The sequence below is a fragment of the Anolis sagrei genome, chromosome 2 (assembly GCF_037176765.1).
Source record: "Anolis sagrei isolate rAnoSag1 chromosome 2, rAnoSag1.mat, whole genome shotgun sequence".
NCBI lineage: Eukaryota > Metazoa > Chordata > Lepidosauria > Squamata > Dactyloidae > Anolis > Anolis sagrei.
This window is the reverse complement of record NC_090022.1, coordinates 125,390,979-125,411,809: the sequence shown is the minus strand read 5'-3', so window position 1 is coordinate 125,411,809 and position 20,831 is coordinate 125,390,979. Positions and strand designations below refer to the sequence as shown.

The window sequence follows — 20,831 nt, the reverse complement described above, 5'->3', positions numbered from 1 at the left end:
TCAGAGGCCAGTCTGACTTTGACCCGAGTAAATTAGTGTGGGTAGGTTGTGTGTGTTTAAACTACTTTCCAAAAAAGCTAACTCCTGCCCTTGTTGACTTGGCCTTCTCTTCCCTGCTTAGAAAGGTTTATAGCTATTAGGGCTGCTGGTTCTTCTAACTGCCCAGAAAGGAGGAAGAGCCCAGGGGAGCTTGAGGACCCCTGCCCTTGGCTGCTCACAGGCTCGGAGCCTAAGATATTCTTAGCCAAGGGCTGGACACATGCCACACCATGTCGGAAATGAGTGTCATTGGGGGCTCCGGCAGGAACAAGCTCAATGTGAAAGCTGTGACTCAATTTATTTTGTTCTCTCCCTCAGGGGGTACATTGCCAGAGCACAGCAGGCTTGTCGAGCTGCTTACGGGGCACCTGCTGCTTGTTTCATCTGCTTGGCCCCTTCTCCCCGGTTACCAATCCCGATCATTTTGCCCATCATGTTCTTGCTGGTGCCAGGGCTCAGGCTAATCCACTTTGCCTGTGAGCCTTTGGCTGGGAGGGGGGCTTTGTGGCTCACAGCACAATCTCACGGATGAATGGAACAGAGATGCTGCCTCTGGAGGAATTTCCCCTTCTTCCCCGCTGCGAGAGGTTACCAGCCCTGTTAACCAGCTGGCTTGTCAGTTCTTCTCTTTAAGCGAATGTTGATTTGATCTCTTTTTAGTCTGGCAGGCAGGCAGTGGGAGGATGTGCCAGCAGCTGTCGGAGCTGTCAGTGTTGCTCAAATTAAGAGGAGGGGAAAGAGGAAAACCCAGCAGAACATAGAGGAAACTGTGCTAATTCTAACTGGAGTTGGACTGGTTTTCTCCCTTTGTGATACCACACTTTAAAATTAACCCAGAAACCATTGCTGCCAGGCTTGATTAGACAACCCTACACATTTTGTAAAAAACAGATTGCTAGTGCAGGATCAACAAACAGGAATATAATGGAAATATAATTAAAATTGAAGGCCATCTATTATCATCTGGGACAAGTGATCTTTGGCCAAAACAACAGTTCACACCTGTACCTTCACAAGAAAATCTGTCAAGCTGCTCAGAGGAACCTGCACAACTCTCAGGGCCCAGATTTTTGATAGGATTTGCTGTAAAGCGTAGGATGAGGATACAGAAGAGAGATGATGACACTTCCCTCCCGCATTTAAAATAGCAATATTTTTTTCTTAGTTCTTTGGAATGATTAAATTAAGGAACCTGGATTATACTAAATTTTCCAGGCAATTTTTGGTGTAAAAGATCCTTAATGGTGCAGAAAGCCAAATTCACAGCTCAGCTGGTGTTCCAATTTGTGAAGCAGGAATCCATGCAAAGTGAATCTGACACAAAATCATTCAGATGAAGATAACAGTGTACCACTTACCTTTCAAACAACTTTAATGAGTTCTGATAAACCTGTGTTTGAGTTATACAATTTCCAAGGAATTTATTTTGATGCCTGTTGACTTTGAGCACCTAACTTTGGGTTCCCTCCCAGATAGATCCTGGATCACAGGAAAAAAGACAGTTTTTTCAGTAGAGCTTTTCTAGGCTGGCCTTCCTGGAGATTCAGATAAATCAAGTACAGTTTCTCCAAGGATGCAGATGTACTACTGCAACTACTATTAGTTTTAAGATTGAAACATAAAATAAAAGACAGATTTGTTTCAGGCAGAACTATGAATGGCTTCTACTCAGCCGTATGTATGTCACGATTCTATGTTCAGCAGTTTTACTTATCTTTGGCAGTTTTAGGTAGGAGATTATTTGGCTACTCTATTGGAATATATATCCTAACATTTTTAATCAATTCAGAGAGAGGCATTTCATAATTTAAGAAAATACTGAAATAGCTACTACTGGGGATGAGGTAGTGTGCAGAATGGCCTATTCATCTCTCCCAATCTGACATGGCTTGCATTTTTATGAGCTGTAGTTGGTTAAAATGTGAGACCCCTGCTCTCGGCGAATACATTGCGGTCAAATTCTTTTCACATGCTGTCCCCCCTCCCTCTCCGGCAAAAAACCAAACAGTGGGGCAAAGTTCTGGATAGGTTTTTGTTTCCTCTCCTACCCTTTTGCTCAAACTCAAATGGGTGCCTTTTGTTACCATGGCCACCTTTCATGACTTCAGCTAAACAAGGCCTTGATTTCCTTCATGTTTTATTTTCTTTTTTAAAAGTTCACATTGAGCCTCAAATCCCTAGGTAAGGGAAACATGGAAACGGTTACCATCATAGTCAGGTCTGGAATGTGGGACACTAGCACAGACCACCAAGGTCAAATGTGAGAAAAAGAAGGGAAAGTTGGACAGGTCCCTCTCTTCACAAGGAAAGGATGCGGAGGAACAGTTCCCAAATGTGCTAGCAATCGCCACAGAATGCTTTTGAGGGGTTACACAAAGATTTGAACACATAAAGAACAACGTATTCTTCCCAAATGGCAAACATCCTTCAGAAAACTAAGATAATAGCTGCCTTCTCCACCCACTTCAATAACAAAAACATAATCTGGATTGGATCCAAATTATTATTCTCACTACTTGGGGGCACCTTGTGCCCCTTACATGTCTCTCTGCTTCTGAGCTACCTTATAGGCTTGTTGTGAAGATAAAATAGAAAAGGAAAGAGCCTTGTATGCTGCTTGGAGCTCACTGTAGGAAACGTGAGGTGCAAATCCAGTCAATCATAAAACTAGTAACTGTATAAAAATGAATCTGAATGTAGTATATGCATTCTTTGTTAACTTCTTGGTCTTCTACCAAGCACAGTAAATTGAATATTCATTTTGTATAAGTCAAATAGTTCCTGAAGCTCCCCACACCCCATGGCAACTGGACTTCCAATACGGGAAAGGATTTCAAATTGCTGACAGTTCCTCCCATTTGCAGATTAGATCAATATTTAGTTGGACTATGGTGCAAAATGACCATGTTATTTTTTAAATTTTGATTCTAACTCATCATTAGAAAAGTACAGCAACCTAAACATTTTATATTTCCAAGGAATTGATTATTTTGACTGCTAATCATTTTACAAATACTGTCAAGTAATTCATTTTTTAAACTGCTGTTAGTCTTTATTATATGCCACAGTGGAGTTGGTCACTACATTCCCCAAGCTTAGGCTCCTTCAAGACAGCGTATTCCTGTCTCTCTCCTTACCAAAAACCAGTCCATGGAATGGCACAGTACTCCTCCCAAAGAGAATCAGATATGACTGTGTGGATGTGTGTGTGTGTGTGTGTGGGGGGGGGGGGGGGGAGATAAAGTCAGAATTAGTTGGTTCCACCTACTGTTGACTTTGGCTTTAACATCCATCAGCTACCTTGCCTGATCAATCCTATTACAAATGTATGAAGATTACTTCCCATAGGTTGTTCACAACACATTGCACTTTTCAACTTCTCAAGAGACGCACAGGTATTGTTCCTTGGAGTTTCATCCAATATGTTCTTCTACCAAACCAGATTTATGTAGCATTTTAATGATGTATATAATATTTTAATGGTGTATTTCATAGCATATTTAATCTGGTTTTATGTATTTATTTGTTTGTCCTATATGTGAATACATATGGTCTAAGCCTGGAATAAACTCAAACCAAACCTGATGAAGAAGAGGAGCATTTCTGTACAAAGCAAAGTGAAAATGAACTGGTTTTTTTTAAAGCCTTCCAGTGGACCTTTTTTTTGTCTTGGGGACCTAAAATCCCAAGTCACTGCAACAATACAACAAATATGCATATTTCTAGATCATAATTGTTTCAATAGTTGGGGCATTGGTAAATATAATGAGAAATGCATTACAGTGATTGTCCTTGTTCTTGGCTTTCTGTTCCCAGCTGTTCAAATCCATATCCTGAAAGCAGACAAAGCTGGAGAGTGGTGGAAATTCACAGTCAACATCATCTCTGTGTACAAGCAAGGGACAAACCGGATACGGCGTGGTGACCAGATTCTGTGGATACGCTCCAAGGATATTGCTTGCAAGTGCCCAAAAATCAAGCCCATGAAGAAATACTTGCTGCTGGGCCACGATGAAGACTCTCCTGACCAGAATGGCATTGTTGCAGACAAAAGCAGCCTTGTGATACAGTGGAGGGACACGTGGGCCCGGCGGCTGAGGAAGTTCCAGCAACGGGAAAAGAAGGGGAAGTGCAAGAAAGCCTAGAAGATGGAAAGAGAGACTGCACTCAGAGTTTTGTGCAGAATTTGGAGCAGGTGGGGCGAGATAAGGGACACTGGCAAAAAGTTGCTTTGCAGTTCATGGGACTGGGAGGGCAAAACATGGACTAATACCTTCTTGTGAGACCTGCCAATTTTGCACCTCATACTACCACAAATTGTAGCGAGAGAATAAGTTTAGAGAAGAGCCACACAAGAACCTACTCACCATAGGAATGACTGTTAGATCTGCCACTAGTTCCATCATCCCCTTTGACTTTTTCTTCTGAAGAGCCTGCCTGCCTTAAATAGATACACTGAAACTTGTCATAACAGAAGACCATAATAAGAGGAGGGAAATGCCTCCCATACACCTTTGATTGACAGGAAGCATGGTGATGTTCAGGATGTTGGTTTGAAACAGACTACTGGGACAGTAACCACCTGAGGAGCAAACAGTTGGAGTGGTTATTCCATTCTCTATCATGCAGAATCTTGATATATCAAAAGTGGGTCAAGTTTTCAAGGGACAGCTTAGTTGTAAACAATCACATTTCACTTACCCTAATACGGGACAGTTATTGGGGTGTCAAAGGGTGCACTTTTTCAGAATGTTGCTCTAAACCACAACCTTACTGCTTCATTCAAGTTAGGAAAGTTAAGAGCAAGGAAGAAAGTACTTATGGAGCTGTTGAAATTGGTTACTCTAGGAAATATTGCAATGCTTTGATGCCCCCCACCCACTGTGAGAGCGCTAGATCACTCTCACGCCTACATTCACCAGAATGTATGAAATAAATGCTGCCTAGAAGCACTGCAGTCTTAACTGAGAGTAGCTGTTCTCTCTTCCTTGCTTGAGTCAGAGAACTGTCACCTCTCCAAACCAGTCCATCTCCAATACTGTGGTTATTAATGTCTCATTATAGGATCCGCATATGGCAGTTCTTCCACTATTGGCATGGCTTCAGAATTCATTCCAATCTTTCATTCTACACAATTGTAGCACTTTGATCTCATTTTAATGATTATGTGGCATGCTTAGAATTCTCTGCCAGAGAGTTCTAGTGCCTCACCAAACTACAAATACAGTGTTCCCTTGCTACTTCATGTTTCTTTTTTCACGGACTTGCTGTTTCGCGTGTTTTTGCCACCCAGTTTATGAATGGTTGCTGTTGCCCAGAGCAGAGTTCTAATCCCGCCTTCAGGCAACGATGGAGTGTGGAAGGGGGTTTCACCCTCCCCCCTTGGGAGGGAGGCAGCCAATCAAGAGAGATTGCAATGCAAAGCAGAGATAGCTAGCCAAAAAAAAAAAAAAAAGAAAAAAAAGTGTGTGGTGCCTTTAAATCTCTCCTCACTTCTGCCTCACCCTTGGAATGTGATATACATATATAACATCCCTACTTTGCGGATTTTCACTTTTCGCAGGTGATCCTGGAACGTAACACCCACGCTAAGTGAGGGAACACTGTACCAGGATTCTGCAGGATGCAGAAATGGCAGATCAAGAACTGGGATCAGTGCCATAATTGTGTAAAACCAAGATTGATACTCTTTCTGTAGCAGGGAGGAAAAAGAGAAAGAACTGTTCCCTGAATACCAATGCTTACAAGGAGAAATGAGGGTGGCACTTGACAAGCTAACTCCTCTGTTTGTAAAAGCCTGTGGTAGCCATGATTTCATAATAGTCTGTATAGTGACTCATAAGTTGGTTGGATAGAAAGAACGACTTCTACAAATGCACCATTGTTCAAGCAATCTAGACTTCTTTAAAAAGATGGGGAGAGGTGTGGATTCACTTCCTTTTAAGATCATAAGAAGTGATTGAGATTTTGTTGCCAGTCACACAAATCTCCTACTAGTCCTAACTATATAACTTGGAGGATGATACAAGTAAGCAGTTCAACCGTGAGCTCAGGGCGGCATGCCCTGCAAAATACAAACTTCCCTGAGATGTTTCCTATTAGGAAACTTGGAAACATCCTTTTAATGACATTTTCCAGTGGTTTTGCCTTGTTTTATAGCAATGGACAATATTTATATAATGACATAAACTACCATAAAACAAACTTCAGCAAAAATAGGTGTCAAGTGGCCAGATGCCGGGGAAGTGGAGTATGGAGGACAGCAGGGCTGGCTGGAATGGTGAGGCCGGGGGAAGCAGTGACTTCACCCCTCTGCACACAATTGGGAGTTTCAGAGCACTTGGATTCGGTAGCCTTCCTTGCTGTGATAAAAAGAACAGCCTCCCAGATGAGGTGGATTAATCAATAGAGTTCATATCAATTATTATTGTCGACCCAGGGAGAACTAATTTACTTGCAAGCGATAAAGGTCGAGGAAGAGCTGAATTTACATAAATATTAAAATGTATTTCAGGACTGAAAATTGTTTCCTTCAGAGTGTCCAGTTTCAGCCACACATTGCCCAGGTATGATCCTTCTGTGGAATTAAAAGTAGAGTGGATGATATCAATTATAGATGTGTAGTTAGTACTTCCTTGTATTAAAATATTCCCTGAAAGTGGAAAGCTAGTGCAGCAGAAAAATCTAGGACTGACCCCCCTCCCCCCAATTTTCTGGGCCAAGGATAGGAAGTGTGTGGGACTTCAGATGGTATTGGTTCACATCATCTGTGAATACAGGCTATGACAGCAAAGGCTGATGGCTGTCCAATAGCATCCGGAAGACCACATGTTCACCACCACTGTGCTTGATCTGTTGGTTTTATTTTTACATGGTTCTCTTCATGTTGACTGAATCTTTCAAAATGACATCCCTCCATCTCCCTCTGACCTGAAGCAATATGGTCCATTCGAACATCTTAAGATTCAAACATCTTGTTCTGCTGTATGTACAAAACAGACCAATGTCTGTAACATATAAGAGTTGCATTTTATGAAATGTGCAGTTTTTTAACATATATTTGTCTATTGAGGAAGACCTGTGATCAGTATGAAGTACACTCAGTTCCTATAGAACATCAGTCATGCTTATTGGGCCTACCGGAGAAAGCTCATTAAAACAACCTCCAACTTGCATTCAGTCCTCTCTACTAAAGGAAAAGAATCCTGAAGATGAAAACCCTGGGTACCAAGACACTGCTCAAATACACGTTTCAAGTTTTGTCATCAGAAACCATTAATCTTCTCATCGCAGCAACCCGTTGAGGAGAGTGTATGGAAGATGCAGAGACGCAGAAATAATGTCGGGATGTCAGTCTACTAAGAAGGGAAAATCAGAACTCTGTCTCTCTGGTGGAGTCCCAAGCCAAGACAAAAGATAAGATTGGAAAGTCGCATGACCATCTTACTTTCATCTGATCAGGGCATCAAAGAGAATTTAACATAAGGTCTTGTGGCCACCTGGTTGCATGGAATGACAAGCTAATATTATGACCACAGACATTTAAGTGACCATGTTGAAAGGAGCAAAAGAGAGAATGATTTAAAATGTCAGAAGGCCACCAGACTTCCACAATTGGTAACTATTTCTTAATGAGGTCGAAGGCCTGGTTAAAGTTGGATTCCTTTTTATTGGCTCTGCACTTTTAAGTTTCTTATCAAAATTTACTTCAGACTTGATTTAATAATCATTATTTGGTGAGAGAAACATCTAAAATCTGTCTAAAAGCTGCCCCAAGCAAGCAATTTGCCCATTTTATCTCTGCCTGAAATTTGGCCCAGGTCATTAGATTGGTCCCAATTGGCTTTCACCAATCAGACCAGAGAACACCAAGTCAATGGAAGAAAACCTTGAGAAGAATGAAACGGTGCCTGCTTCCACCATCCTGTGGGTGAAGTGCCATAAATGTAGTAGTGACTGAGGAAAGGTATACTGAAGAAAATATCTCTTATTAAGAAGAAGAAAACAGTTCTGTTTTGCTACAACTGACATTTTGACTCAGTGCTCATGCAAGATGATGGAGCAACTCTCAACATGACTCCAGACATAGGAGAGTTATTTAGGTTAAAAGTCAGTTTCATCTGGAGAAAAGGCAAAAGTATTCAGAATTTGTTTTGGACTGTGTCTATGCAGAATCTTAATGATCAAATCAGATTCTGAATACAAATATATTGGTAGATAGTTATTGTGCTGTGGAACAAGCTTCTTCTCCAAATACACAGACTTCGAGTGGCGTTGACACCATCTATTTAGCTTTGTTTTTACATCTTCAAGTTTCCTGAAAATTTATGTTTTGTCTAGAAATTGGACATTAAAGAAAACTCAAAGCTGAACAATAGCCACTGAAGTATGTTTCTGAAGGTGTCAAGGAATTACAATGTAGGCCATAGTATGGAGGGCAGGACTAGGGTAGTCCTATAAAAGTTACACAGCCTGAGGAAAGAAGGTGTACCAAAAGCTTCCACTCAAACTGTTTAACCTGAGGAGAGCCAAGGTCTCTTGATCTCAAGGCTTGGATACTTCTCTCTGTTGGGCTGTGAAGGCTGATTCAGGAATGGTAGTGTCTTAAAAATCTACTTTGGGGGACTTGCTTCTGGGTTTTTGATTAGCTCTCACATCCTGCACAAAAAATGCTTATTTTCCTAAGATGTGCTCAGCAGTCTGATGAAATGTTTCCCCTTCAATGTTCAGATTTCAATACAAAAAGCAAAACTCATGAAAATTCAACTCAGCCGTACTACTGCACTGTCTACAACACAAGCCTCCTTGTTCTGTCTTCCCAAGTGAAGGTTTCGCCTGCTACAAAAAGGGCTATTCTAGTATTCTCATTACAAATCTTGTTATAATGTTGCTTTTCCTTGAAAGTTCTTTTACTCTCAAGGACAACATCCTGACTATGCAACTGTAGATACAGTTTCAGCCCTGGACAAGAAAGCATTCTGGAGGCAATTCTATGTTTGGAATAAGTACTGATAACCACTATATAATCCCTAAAACCAATGCTTACAAAATAAGATACTTTTATTGGTGTCTAATCTTGTTTAGGACAGCCGAAGAGTGGGCTTGCCTTTTATAACAGGCACTAATAATCCAGAAAGCTATAACGGAGGATGATAAGTAAAAAAAAAGAATCTACAAAGAAAACCAAGATGAGTTATTGTAGAGTTAGCACAAAGTGTAAAAATAGGTCTAGAGCTCAGAGACTGTGTATTAATTAAAAATATAATACCTTATTTTGAAAGAATCTTTCTTCCTCCTACATTAGTAAGAAAATCTCTTCTCTATACAGTCACGACTACTTTGACGGGCTTGTTTTGTACTTCTAATATATAACAAATCCCTCCCTTGGTACACTGCAGTAGACTTTCAGATTCAAAATCAGCTCAACAGAAGAGTTAAAGTTATGTATTTTAGGGATTGCCTTACTCCCTACAGCCTCCTCCCATTTTAGTGTATGACAGAAATGTGCCAACACGTGGGCTATTCATTGGCTGAGTTTTCAATCTTCCATCATGATCAGATATGCTTAGGTAAAGGTAAAGGTAGTCCCCTGACATTAAGTCCAGTCATGTCTGACTCTGGGGTGTGGTGCTCATCTCCATTTCCAAGCCGAAGAGCCAGCGTTGTCCGTAGACACCTCCAAGGTCATGTGGCCGGCATGACTGCATGGAGCGCCGTTACCTTCCCGCCGGAGCGGTACCTATTGATCTACTCACATTTGCAAGTTTTCGAACTGCTAGGTTGGCAGAAGCTAGGGCTGACAGCGGAAGCTCACGCCGCTCCCCGGAATCGAACCTGCGACCTTTCGATCAACAAGCTCATCAGCTCAGTGCTTTAAACCACTGTGCCACCGGGGGCTCCTCAGATATGCTTAGGAAGTAGCAAATAACCAGATCAGTTTAGGCCTCTTTTATGCTACACAATTATAATATAATCATAGCACTTTAGCTGCCATTGTTCCATTCTTAATTCCTGGGATGTATAGATCCATTTGGTATTTAGCATTCCCTGCAGAGAGCTCAACTGCTTCAGAAAACTTCAAATCCCAAAATTCCACAGGATGCAATATTTGCAGCTAAACGTAGTATTGATGTGGTACAACTGTGCAGTATAAAAGGGTTCTGAGGTTCCCATTTTTATTGGGACAACAACAATTAGGTAGGCGTATGGAAGGCAAGTACAATAAGCCATTTCTAGTCATCTCATACCCCAACGTTTATGGCAACTTAGAAAGCAAGATGGCAAGCTGCTGTTTCCCAAACTGACCTTAAGAAACCACAATCTTGAAATATAGCAAAATATAAATTACGTGTTTCCAGATGAGAAATCAAGCATTGCCATTACCAAATAAAATGAAGTAATCTGAAGTGACAGAAAAGGGTACCTTGTATCTGCTCTGAACGTGCCAGGTTGTGGGTTGTCAAGACCAGATGTATAATGCTAACAATGTTGAAATACTGTGGAGAAATATTACAAAGTGTATGGACAGGGTAAGATGGCAACTGGAATTATTCTGAGAAGCAGATAAGGTGCAAAATAATTACCGCAAATTGGTAGCACTGAACAAAAGTTTCATTCCAATTTTTAGTTAGTGTTTTAACTGATCCACTGATCACTGTCCCTCCACCTCTCTCTCTCTCTCTCTCTCTCTGTCAGGCGTGCACACATACACACTGATTACACAGGGGAAGAAAGCCTGTGCTCTTGTTGTTCTTGTTAATATCACAAATTGTAAATGTTGTTTAGTTATGACCATTGCATATAGTTTGGGAGCAATGTTTCTTTACAATGCATACTAATATATTATGGTTATATATATGAATATATTTAATGACATGTGGGAAAAGAGTTGTGGATTTTCTTATTCTCCCTTCCTCCATTTTCTTATTTGTTAGATGGGCTGACAATTGACTGAGAAGGAGCCTGTAATTGTGCAGCATGCACTTCATAGGACTAAATCCAGACATCTGTCAAATAAACTCTTGTAAACTTCTCATGCCAGCCTCTTTCTGTTTCATCTGGGTGGACAAAGTGACCCCTTCAGCTCTCATGGGAATATGGGCTCTTCCATGGAAAACAGCCCAGCAACAACTACTATTTGCTGCTATTTCCTCACTGGCTGGGAAACATTTTAAAAATACTAATTAGATCAGAAGTGGGGAAACATTAGGCCACCAGTCTAAACTGTACTAAACTCTACTCCTATGGTAACTGAAGCATTCAGGCACTTTTGAAGGATCTGTGTGGATGGTTTATGTTTCTCTTTTGCCTTCATGTTGAAAAAACACCTCAATTATTTCACATATCTTCAGCATGAGGAAGATTGCACAGGTGATACCAAATTGTTTCTGCATGGGAAAAGATAAATCATTATTCGTACCCACAGATTACTCATCATTGCAGATTGACAGCCCGGATGGCTGCTATCGAACTGCAAGAGACAAGGGGCAAGCTACGCAGTAGAAAAGGCACTTCTAGTGGCAATTCCAGAACAGGTTACTTTTCCCCTCCCTGAGGTTACGGAACATAAGACTTCCAGAGAGATCTGAACAGTTGTATCATTTTAGAGATGAAAGCACCCAATTCTCACTTTACCTTTGCTGGAAGCAAAGACTAATAATAACCATACAAGTCTACTAAGAGTGGCTTCTCACATACCCCAAAGCAATACCACAAATCAACCATGTTGGGCTCCAAAGCAGATATATTTAAATGCACTTCATTAAAAACAGTTTTCATTTGGTTTTCTTTTCTTCCATACTTGTCATTCTGTCACAACAACAACTTAATATTAAAACACATCCAGTAATGATTGCATTACCATTTGTGACAGTCCCATTTGCTTTCTAATTTTCATTTTTGGAAAGCATCATACTTATGGTGGGCAGCTCTGGCTAAACAGGAAATAACTCCTTGGATCCGTGACTCAAACATTCCTCCAAGAGGTTTTTCCAGAGGTTCTGGGATAGCCAAGAACAGTTTACATAGGAGCTCTGAGCAAGAAGATCCTTTCTTACACATTTCTTAATGCTCTCTTTCCCAGTGAATGGCTCTCTCATAATTGGATTTTCAGTATTCAGTCTAGCATGGATTAGGCCTCATGCCTTAGAAATGAAAGCAAAAAGGTTTGCACAGCTGCTTCCAACGCTGTCTTGAAGGTGAGTTTATGGGTCCTACTGTATCCCTCCCCCCCACCCCAATCTGCTAATCTCACAGAGGCACATTTTCTCAAATCCAAGCAGTCAACAAATACCAGAACTAGCTGGGCTAAAAGCATCATTAATCACAAAGGTCAAAGTTACTCAAGGAAGTCTTTAAGGTTCCCTAAAGTTTAAATGTGCCTGACCTGTAGGAAACCCAATAAATTAAAATATAATGGCAGAGAATGAAAGAATTTAGAAATGAAATGGCTTTTATTCAGTCTTATTTTTGTGCTAGCCATCAAGTTGGCACATAGGTAGCAAAATTCTGAAGATGAATTAACTTTATATGATTTCTTCTTCTTTTTCTCATATTGCTAGTCTCTCTTATTTGCTTTCAGAACATATAGAAAAGAGATTCTGGAATTTAGGTATACTTTTTTTCTCAGGTATTAGTGTATATACAGGAGAAATCAAGGACAATAAAAGCATACTGTGACAGAGACTAAGACATTTCTCTGCATTTGAAAAACTGTATTTTGTGCCTTCAAACAAAGCTGCAGTTCATGCAAAATCATTCCTGGATTCAGTGCCATGGAATCTAGGATAAAAATGTTAAACACGTTAGATCCAAGGAAACACATTAGAAAGAAAAGTCTTTAACATTTTACCCAGGCACTCCAGATATTAACATCGTCCGCTCTCAAAAGCATAAAAGCAAATCAGAGATCATCTCTTTGGAATTAACTGCATTTCTTCACCTATGTTTGCGGATGATCAGTCCCCTTCCAGTTATGTTCTTCAAAAGTCTTACTGGACTGAGCTTGTTGGGAAGAAAACCCTTTACTTGCTGTGGATTTGCCATTGTGCCCTGAGAAGGGGCTGAATGCAGTTGACTCTGTTCCAAGAGCGAGGGGGCTTGGACTTGCCCCTGATGCCTCCAAACCCTATCTTGCAAAGTGCCACCTCTGAGGATTACTTTGTAGGCCAAGCAGCAACGACAACAATTGCAATCAGCAGCAACACGATCACCACCATCATACCTGAAAGGAATTAAAACAAGTTCTAATTATTTATTTGACTATTTTTACATTTCTTACATTAAAAAAGAAATTCCAGATGTTTTGAAACAATAAGCTGTTATAAAAGAATGACTTCCATTTCTTACTCCTGCCAGATTGGTTTTGGCATCCAGCGAGATCAACAATACATTGATCAGTTTAGCAGCTGCAACAGTTCTGAGAGGGATGGAAAGAATGGACAATTAAATTTAACCCAACACACCCTTGACGCTTCTTCTGAATGGTCCAAATCATTGCCAGGAAGCCTATAGCAACTTTCTGGTATCATGGTGGTGTTGTGGGAACTGCTGCAATGCAGTTCCTTCCCCTGCTGCTAAAGTAACAGAAGAATGGGGTTTGGGGGGGGGGGGGGCGCATCTAGATAAATCAATCTATTTCTTTGTTTTGGCAAACATCACTCACTCTACCTTCGTGGTTTTTAATTTTTTTTAGTTTGGGCAGTAATTTTGTTACAATTTCATTAATTAATATTTTAAATATTGTGATATATTGTGATATAACAACTCAATTGTATGCCTTAAAATACTACAAGCAGCAAGTAATTATTTGTCCAGTATTTAAAGTTAACACACCAGCACTAATTATAAAGTTCTCAGCTCTGATCCAGTTAAGTGAGAACAGCCAGCAGTAGATCTGCTATTTCAGAGAAGGATCAAAACATTAGGGTCAAATTACACAAGATTTAGATGATCATATCTCTGTCCCAAGTGACTACTTGACCTCAGGCAAACAAACAGGGAGCAGACACGTGTGCACACACCAGAGAAACACAGGGATGTGAGAGATAAGGCAAGTTATGAAAGATAATGAACACCTCCTCCACCAGACCCACCCAATTAAGGATGTAATTTCCTGTTACAAAGTAAACAATAGGAGTATTAAAATATGTGATTCTAACTTCTATGCCATATGTATCTTAGTTAGGTTAACTCATGTTTGAACATCTGAGTATTGTATATATTATTCTGCTGTGTACCTAAAGGACAAGATCTTGCAGAAGAGAGAAAAAAGGAGAACATCTCCCTAATACCTGTTTTGGTATGGTTTTCCCCTCTCTTGATTTTAAAATCCTTTGTAGTTTCCATGTTATAATAATTAATCAGCAGCCACAGAATTTTTGGAGAACGAACTCACATCCAAAACACATTTTCCACGAAAACCCCCACAACAAATTAATGTATAAAAGATGGAGTAGCTGAAATAAAGGCGAGTAGCAAAAAGAGCTTGGGAGCTAAATCTAGAGGGAAAGCCATATTCACATTGATGGGGAAGACTGAAACTTGAGCTTTGAAAGAAAACAGCAAAACGCGAGAAATAGTCAGTTTCACAGTTACTGAAATGAGGTCTCAAAAGAAAACAAGCAAAATCGTGTATGGCAAACATATCTAAATGTGCCCCCAAGATGAGTCAGCCATTCAAACCTTTACTCCCTCCCTCACATAAGCTGCAGAAGGTTAGCACAATGATGGGTCCTGTCTCAAACACCATGGGTCTTCCCAAGGGCCAGAGCCCTGCCAACCAAGGGAGGAGTTCTCTTAGTGATATTTCAGCACCTTTGGAAAGACTGGATGAGATGCTTAGGCAAGGGCTGTTCAAGCAGTGTCTCTCCTTTTTGCAAACTACGCCAATACTAGAGAGAGAACATGAGAAACCTTTAGAGAGCACATCTAGCTCAGAATTGCCTACATGCTGGCTTCAGAAGTGTGTCATGGTTTCAGAAGGAACTTTTAAATCACTTAAGTGCGACTTTGAAATCACAGATGTTTATTGTGTTTCGTCTCAGGGATTTTAATATGTGTATGTTTTAATATATGCTTTTATGGTTGCAGTTCAACTATGTTTTAATATACGATTTTATAGATGTATTTAACTATGTTGTCCCCTGCCTTGAGCAGAAAGGAGAGGTGGGGAATAAATAAATGTTGATGGTGGTGGTGATGATGATGATGTAAACAAAGACCTGAACTACAACATGTTGGCTATCCAAGGCAAAACATACCAACCAAAAGCATGTTAATTTGAATTTGGATAGCCATAGCAACTTCCCACAACCTTCCAGGCTTAATTCAATGCAGTCGCCTTTTGCTGTAAAGTTCTGACTTTCAATTGGGAACCTAAGAGCCTCCAGATGCTGCTGGTGTCCAATTCCCATCAGTGACAGACAACCTGGTCAATGGAGAAAGATGATGTGGAGGAAAGGGGGTGATTCCCACCTTGATTTTAGAAGGACCTCCTTGCATGGAACCCATTATAATAGTCAATTACATGCATTGTCTCATTGTAACTCTGCATCATATTTTCACCTCTAAGGAATCTAAATGATGGCTGTTGGATAAGCAGGAAATTTATGCCACTCCTTACCTTGGAAATATTGTTTCGGCTACCACAGACTACTGTGACCCCCAACAATGACGGATCAGGACCAAAGTTGGCACACACACACACCATGACCCACTTTACATCCTGGTCCATGCATTTATTAAAAAAAAAAAGAAAGCAGCTCATTTATAAGCCATGTGATATTTGTAAATCCAATTTTAACATGAAAGGATTTGTCAGGTGTGAGGCACCCTAAGGCATAAGTGTGTCATTGTTTCTCTAAACTAACAAAGGGAACAGGTAACATCATTTATCATATGCTACTAATATATTCTATGTATAAACATTTTATTTATTTATTTACAGCATTTTTATCCCACTCTTTTCAGCCTGAAAGCGACTCTGGGCGGCGTACAGATTGGCAACAATTAGATGCCATAATATACATACATACATACATACATACATAATCAATTAAAAACATTTAATATCACATAATAAAAATCCATATAAACCATTAAAACTATAACAATAAATGTCTTCCATTTCAACTCCTTATCTCTTTACATCATTTAAGCCGTTCCGTGTTCGTTATTTCAACATACTGCGTGGATGAAATAAACAATGGAACTAGAAATGGTGATTATGACAGTTGATAATCAATGAACCAGTGGCAATTTCTCCTGCTGCAGTTTTTCCTGCCTTCTGCTGCTAAAGAAAGATGGTATTTAAACCACTTTCTAAAGTGCAATTATTCTTTAAATTTATTGACATGCCATTGACACGAGAGTCAATAGATAAAATAGTCATAGGATACATTCTAAAAATATACTACAGACATACACACTATAATATACAGAACATATGTGCTACGAACAGTATGTAACTCTGATAGGAGGAGATGGTAGTCTGGCTTTGAACAACATTCAATAGCAGTCAGAAAAGCCAACACAAATCTAGTTTGCATTCACAGGAATATAGTGTCGAAATCAAGAGAAATCAAAGCCCACTCTATTCTGCTTTGGTTAGATCTCACCTGGAATAACTGTATGCCCAATTCTGGGCCCCTCAATTCAAGGATGATATTGACAAACTAGAAAGTGTCCAAAGATGGGGGTGGGGGTGGGGGGTTAAAATGGTTAAAGCTTTGGAAACCAAGCCCTGTGAGGAATGACTTAGGGAGCTGGGAGAAAAAAAGGTTGAGAGGGAACATAATAGCCATGTTTAAATATCGGAAGGATGCGACACTGAGGAGGGAGCAGACTAAGGCATGGAGCAATGGACTCAAATTACAGGAAAGGAGATTCCACCTAAACATTAGGAAGAACTTCCCCAGCAGTAGGAGCTCTTCAGCAGTGGAATATGTTGGTGCCTGAGACTGTGATGGAGGTTTTGGAGGTTTTTAAGCAGTCGCTGGGTGGCCATCTGTTGGGCATGCTTTGATTGTGTGTTCCTGCATGGCAGAATGGAGTTAGACTGGATGGTCTTTGGGATCTCTTCCCACTCGATAATGTGCTCCTTCTTTGTAATAAAATCTTTATGGCAAGACTTGAGAACTGGCTTCCATATGGAGAAGTTTGCTTTCTTTTTCTTTTTCTTTTAAAATATTCCTTCATTCCTGTATGAATGTTTAAAAACTAAAATTACCTAACAGGAATCAAAAGCAGAAATAAATCTGTTTGCAAATACAACATAATTTAACAATTTCTGTGAGCATCACATGACAGCTAGCAAAAAAAAGCTTTGCTTCTTCTTTACTGCTGATTGACTGCTAAAACATAAGGAATCAAGGCAAATAAGCAGAAGGAACATCCATGGGAATTCCTGCATGCCAAACTCTGGCAGAAGAATTCTCAGTCCAAATGTTTATTGTCTCTATGATGAAAAAGTCCCTAGAGTTATGGTTGCAAACCATACACACAACCCAATTGAATGAGAGGAAATGAGATAAGTGTTTCCCCTCATCTATCATTGTTAGACCTCAATTTCTGGTTCTTTATTTTAAAAAATAGTGGTTACTTTTTGAAAAAAGAAATTCATCCCAGATAATATCCTTCATTTTTTTCTGAGAGGAATTTAAAAGACAGTTTCACACTTTTTCTAAAAAAGCAGAGCTGCTAAATCCCTCGGGTTTGAGCAAGACTTGTCAGTCAGGGTGAAATATGCTTTCAGCATATTTTGAAATTTCTACACACCATAAAATGTTTTTGTTAGCCCAGTTCAGGTATGCTCACAATTATAACTGGATGAAAGCAAGTAAACTTAAAAACAAGCATGAGATGAACAAAACTAATAAGACACGAACACATTAATAAAATGGAGGAGATGCCAGAATCATTCTTGTTGAATGCTGACACAATGGTTTTGTATAAAACCTAAAGAGAAAGGATAGTTTCAAATGATTACAATCTACATCAAGGATAAGCAATGTGTGGCCATTTAGATTATTATGATGAACTGCAAACCCCAGCATTCTTCACCATTAACTGTGCTGGCTGGGAGCTGGTGGGAGTTGCAGTTCAACACCATTTGGAATGAGCAACTGCTGGTTAGGAAATGGGGAAAAATGCATAAACATGGGAAGTATTCCTTGGCAAAAGGCAAAAGGCCCCTAAGACCAAACATTCAACGTATGGAAACAACGTATTCAACGTATGGAATCTAGTGTAAGTTATATAGCATGCAGTTCTCTAAAAAAAATATTTATCTTATATGGTACAAACAACGAACTCTTACAGTAGTCTACTAGACTACTACAATGTGAAGCCTTTTGGATTTTCACTCTTGAAACTGTATATCCTAAGGGTCTGAATGATTCTATTTCATTTCGGTATTTCATGTGAGCAGGCACAGGCCTTTTAAACAAGTTTCTCTTTTGAGTAACTTACTATTGCTAACTGGAACACACCCACACTGACAGCTGTGTGGGGCCCTTTTAAAATTCTCTTCATACACTATTACTTTCTCTTTATATACTGGAATCTCCACCTGCTTCCCCTGTGCTCGCCACAGAAATATACCTAATAAGCAGAGCACCGTGCAGGAGAACCTATGTGAGTATTTTGATTCTAGTTGTATATGTTTCTTTTCTTTTGATAATTGCATTCCTTACTATGTTTAGCCATTTAATGTGTTCCCTTTAGGTCCTCATCACTTAAAAAAAACCTTATTACTACCACCTGAAGAAGACTGTGTATAGTCGAAACTGGTTGTGGTTGGCGAACTGTGATTTTGAAAAAAGATTTTGAAAGAGGACAGATAACCTGTGCTTGACAAACTGTGATTTTGAGGGGAAAAAAGGACTATGAACTGTGTGTTGCTGTGGACAAACTTTACTTAAATCAAGAAACTCTGGATTAAGAGACTTTTAAAAGGATTCACAAACTATGTGTTGTTTTTGACAAATTTATGTTCAGAAGAACCTTAAAACAGCTGTAAATCTTGCTGTAAGAGTTCATTGTTTATACCATATAAGATAAATAATTTTTTAGAGAACTGCATGCTGTATAACTTACACTAGATTCCATACGTTGAATACGTTGTTTCCATACGTTGAATGTTTGGTCTTAGAGACCTTTTGCCTTTTGTATTTCAGGGAACCCTTGCTCTCTATTTTTTGTTGTAACCATTGCTATCAAGCATTCAACTAGAAGTTCGATTTCATGTCTTTGTGCAGGCATCATGTTTTGTGACGTCTTTTTTAAGCCACAGCAATGTATAAATGGAAACAGTGTGTCTTGCGCCTACTAGCACCTCCAATTGTGCATTCAGCAACTCATCTATTCCCAGGGGTTCCTGGAGTTGGCCACAGCCAATTGTAATGCTTACAATACACACTATACAACTAACTAAATTTGCTTGAGAAATATTGGCCATCTTTATATGCAACACAAGAACAAGGTTTCTAAAGAAGTATATACAAAGAAATAGCTAGTTATTATATCATTGCAGCATAAGAAAAGTGCTTTGGGAGAAATTGCATTGGCTGTTTTTTGTTTGTCAATAGTTAATATAAGAAAGCCTATAGCAAAGTAGGAGGATGTCTTAAAAATATGAGATCCTTATGGGCTTTGCGATCTCGGGAACGCTTTTACATTCTTGATTACAATATGACAATGGGTATGATTTCTTTTTAATGTACTCTGTGTTACTGGAGTACTAAACATATCCCCAGGACTGGTGCAGCTCTGTTCCCATTTACTAAGACACATCTTCTGCCTAATAAGGAGCATTTCAAAGACAGCAATAAACATTTCAGCATGGGCTCCTCAGTCCCCAAGCTCATATTCTCTATTTCCATCAGCATCCTGATATCATAAATGAAAAACTCTTCACCCCACTGCTGTCATAAATCTCCTTTTGAGAATTTAAGCATGGAAAAAACCCTCAAACGGTATATTTTCTTTTCAAATAAGGACTTGGGAAAGGGAAGAAAAGGTCATTACAGGTATTCCTCATTAAACAAAAGAGATGTGTTCCAGGCATTACTTCTTTATCAGAAAATTTAGTATCAGAGGCCAAAATAATATAGAAAGAATAAGGGTGAGTTCTTCACCACAAAAACAAAACAAAAAAACAACACTCCAGTTTAACACATTTCAGCAAACTTTTTATCCTGCATATGAAATGGAACAACCTTCCGCAAGAAAACAAAAACCTTTTGAGCCTTTTATTGACTTGTGGAAGGCAGGTCTAGAAATTATTTTTTCTCAACCTTGCTCTTTTTATGCTTTCCATTTTGAGTGTCAAATATATATAGGGCTATGCTTTTAAAACATGATGGAGGGAACTTGTGAGGCAGGTTTGCCTGCTGTTTACCTTGCCTGCTATAGGCATACACACAAGTGATGGTAGGACTGGCTCCATCAAAATCCCATTCTTGCCCAAAACAAGTTTTATTGCAGTGTGTATTTCCTCTGCCCAATTTTCTCATCCTTCCAATACTGCTAAAACACCTTCACAGGCAGAAAACAAGGATAACGGAGGGAGAGTGGGCTGGGCATGCTTAAAAAGACCTTGTAAAAAGGGATTTATATGTCAGAGACTTTATTAACTGAATTATGCCTGTAGTGACACCCCAGCCTCCCAATTTGGCTTATTTATTTAATATGCTGTCTTTCCCCTGACATTACTTCCAACACAGTTATGACACTAACTGCTGGCTATAGTTAAAACTAAAGGCAAACAAACATATGACAACTGTTATGTGGGC

The 20,831-nt window shown here is 39.6% G+C and overlaps 2 protein-coding genes and 1 long non-coding RNA gene across 7 annotated transcripts in view; 2 read left to right on the top strand and 1 right to left on the bottom strand.

Moving 5' to 3' along the window:
- LOC132768518 (netrin-1) overlaps positions 1 to 11,074 on the top strand; it is a 165,820-nt gene extending 154,746 nt beyond the window's left edge. For all 3 annotated transcript variants that reach the window (XM_067463823.1, XM_067463824.1, XM_067463825.1), the window contains 2 exons: positions 3,856 to 9,608; positions 9,954 to 11,074. In XM_067463823.1, coding sequence (XP_067319924.1) covers positions 3,856 to 4,184 — 329 coding nt within the window. In that variant the 3' untranslated portion in view covers positions 4,185 to 9,608; positions 9,954 to 11,074. The remainder of the gene's footprint in view (positions 1 to 3,855; positions 9,609 to 9,953) is intronic.
- A 1,398-nt stretch (positions 11,075 to 12,472) lies between these two features.
- STX8 (syntaxin 8) overlaps positions 12,473 to 20,831 on the bottom strand; it is an 82,416-nt gene continuing 74,057 nt past the window's right edge. The window contains exon 8 of one of the 3 annotated variants that reach the window (XM_060764491.2): positions 12,473 to 13,261. In XM_060764491.2, coding sequence (XP_060620474.2) covers positions 13,194 to 13,261 — 68 coding nt within the window. In that variant the 3' untranslated portion in view covers positions 12,473 to 13,193. Of the gene's footprint in view, positions 13,262 to 15,676; positions 15,764 to 15,950; positions 17,238 to 20,831 lie in introns of those variants that run through there. The other 2 variants (XM_060764492.2, XM_067463826.1) reach the window with 2 other exon arrangements.
- LOC132768520 (uncharacterized) overlaps positions 18,525 to 20,831 on the top strand; it is a 48,715-nt gene continuing 46,408 nt past the window's right edge. The window contains exon 1 of the long non-coding RNA XR_010909228.1: positions 18,525 to 18,672. This is a non-coding gene — a long non-coding RNA (uncharacterized lncRNA). The remainder of the gene's footprint in view (positions 18,673 to 20,831) is intronic.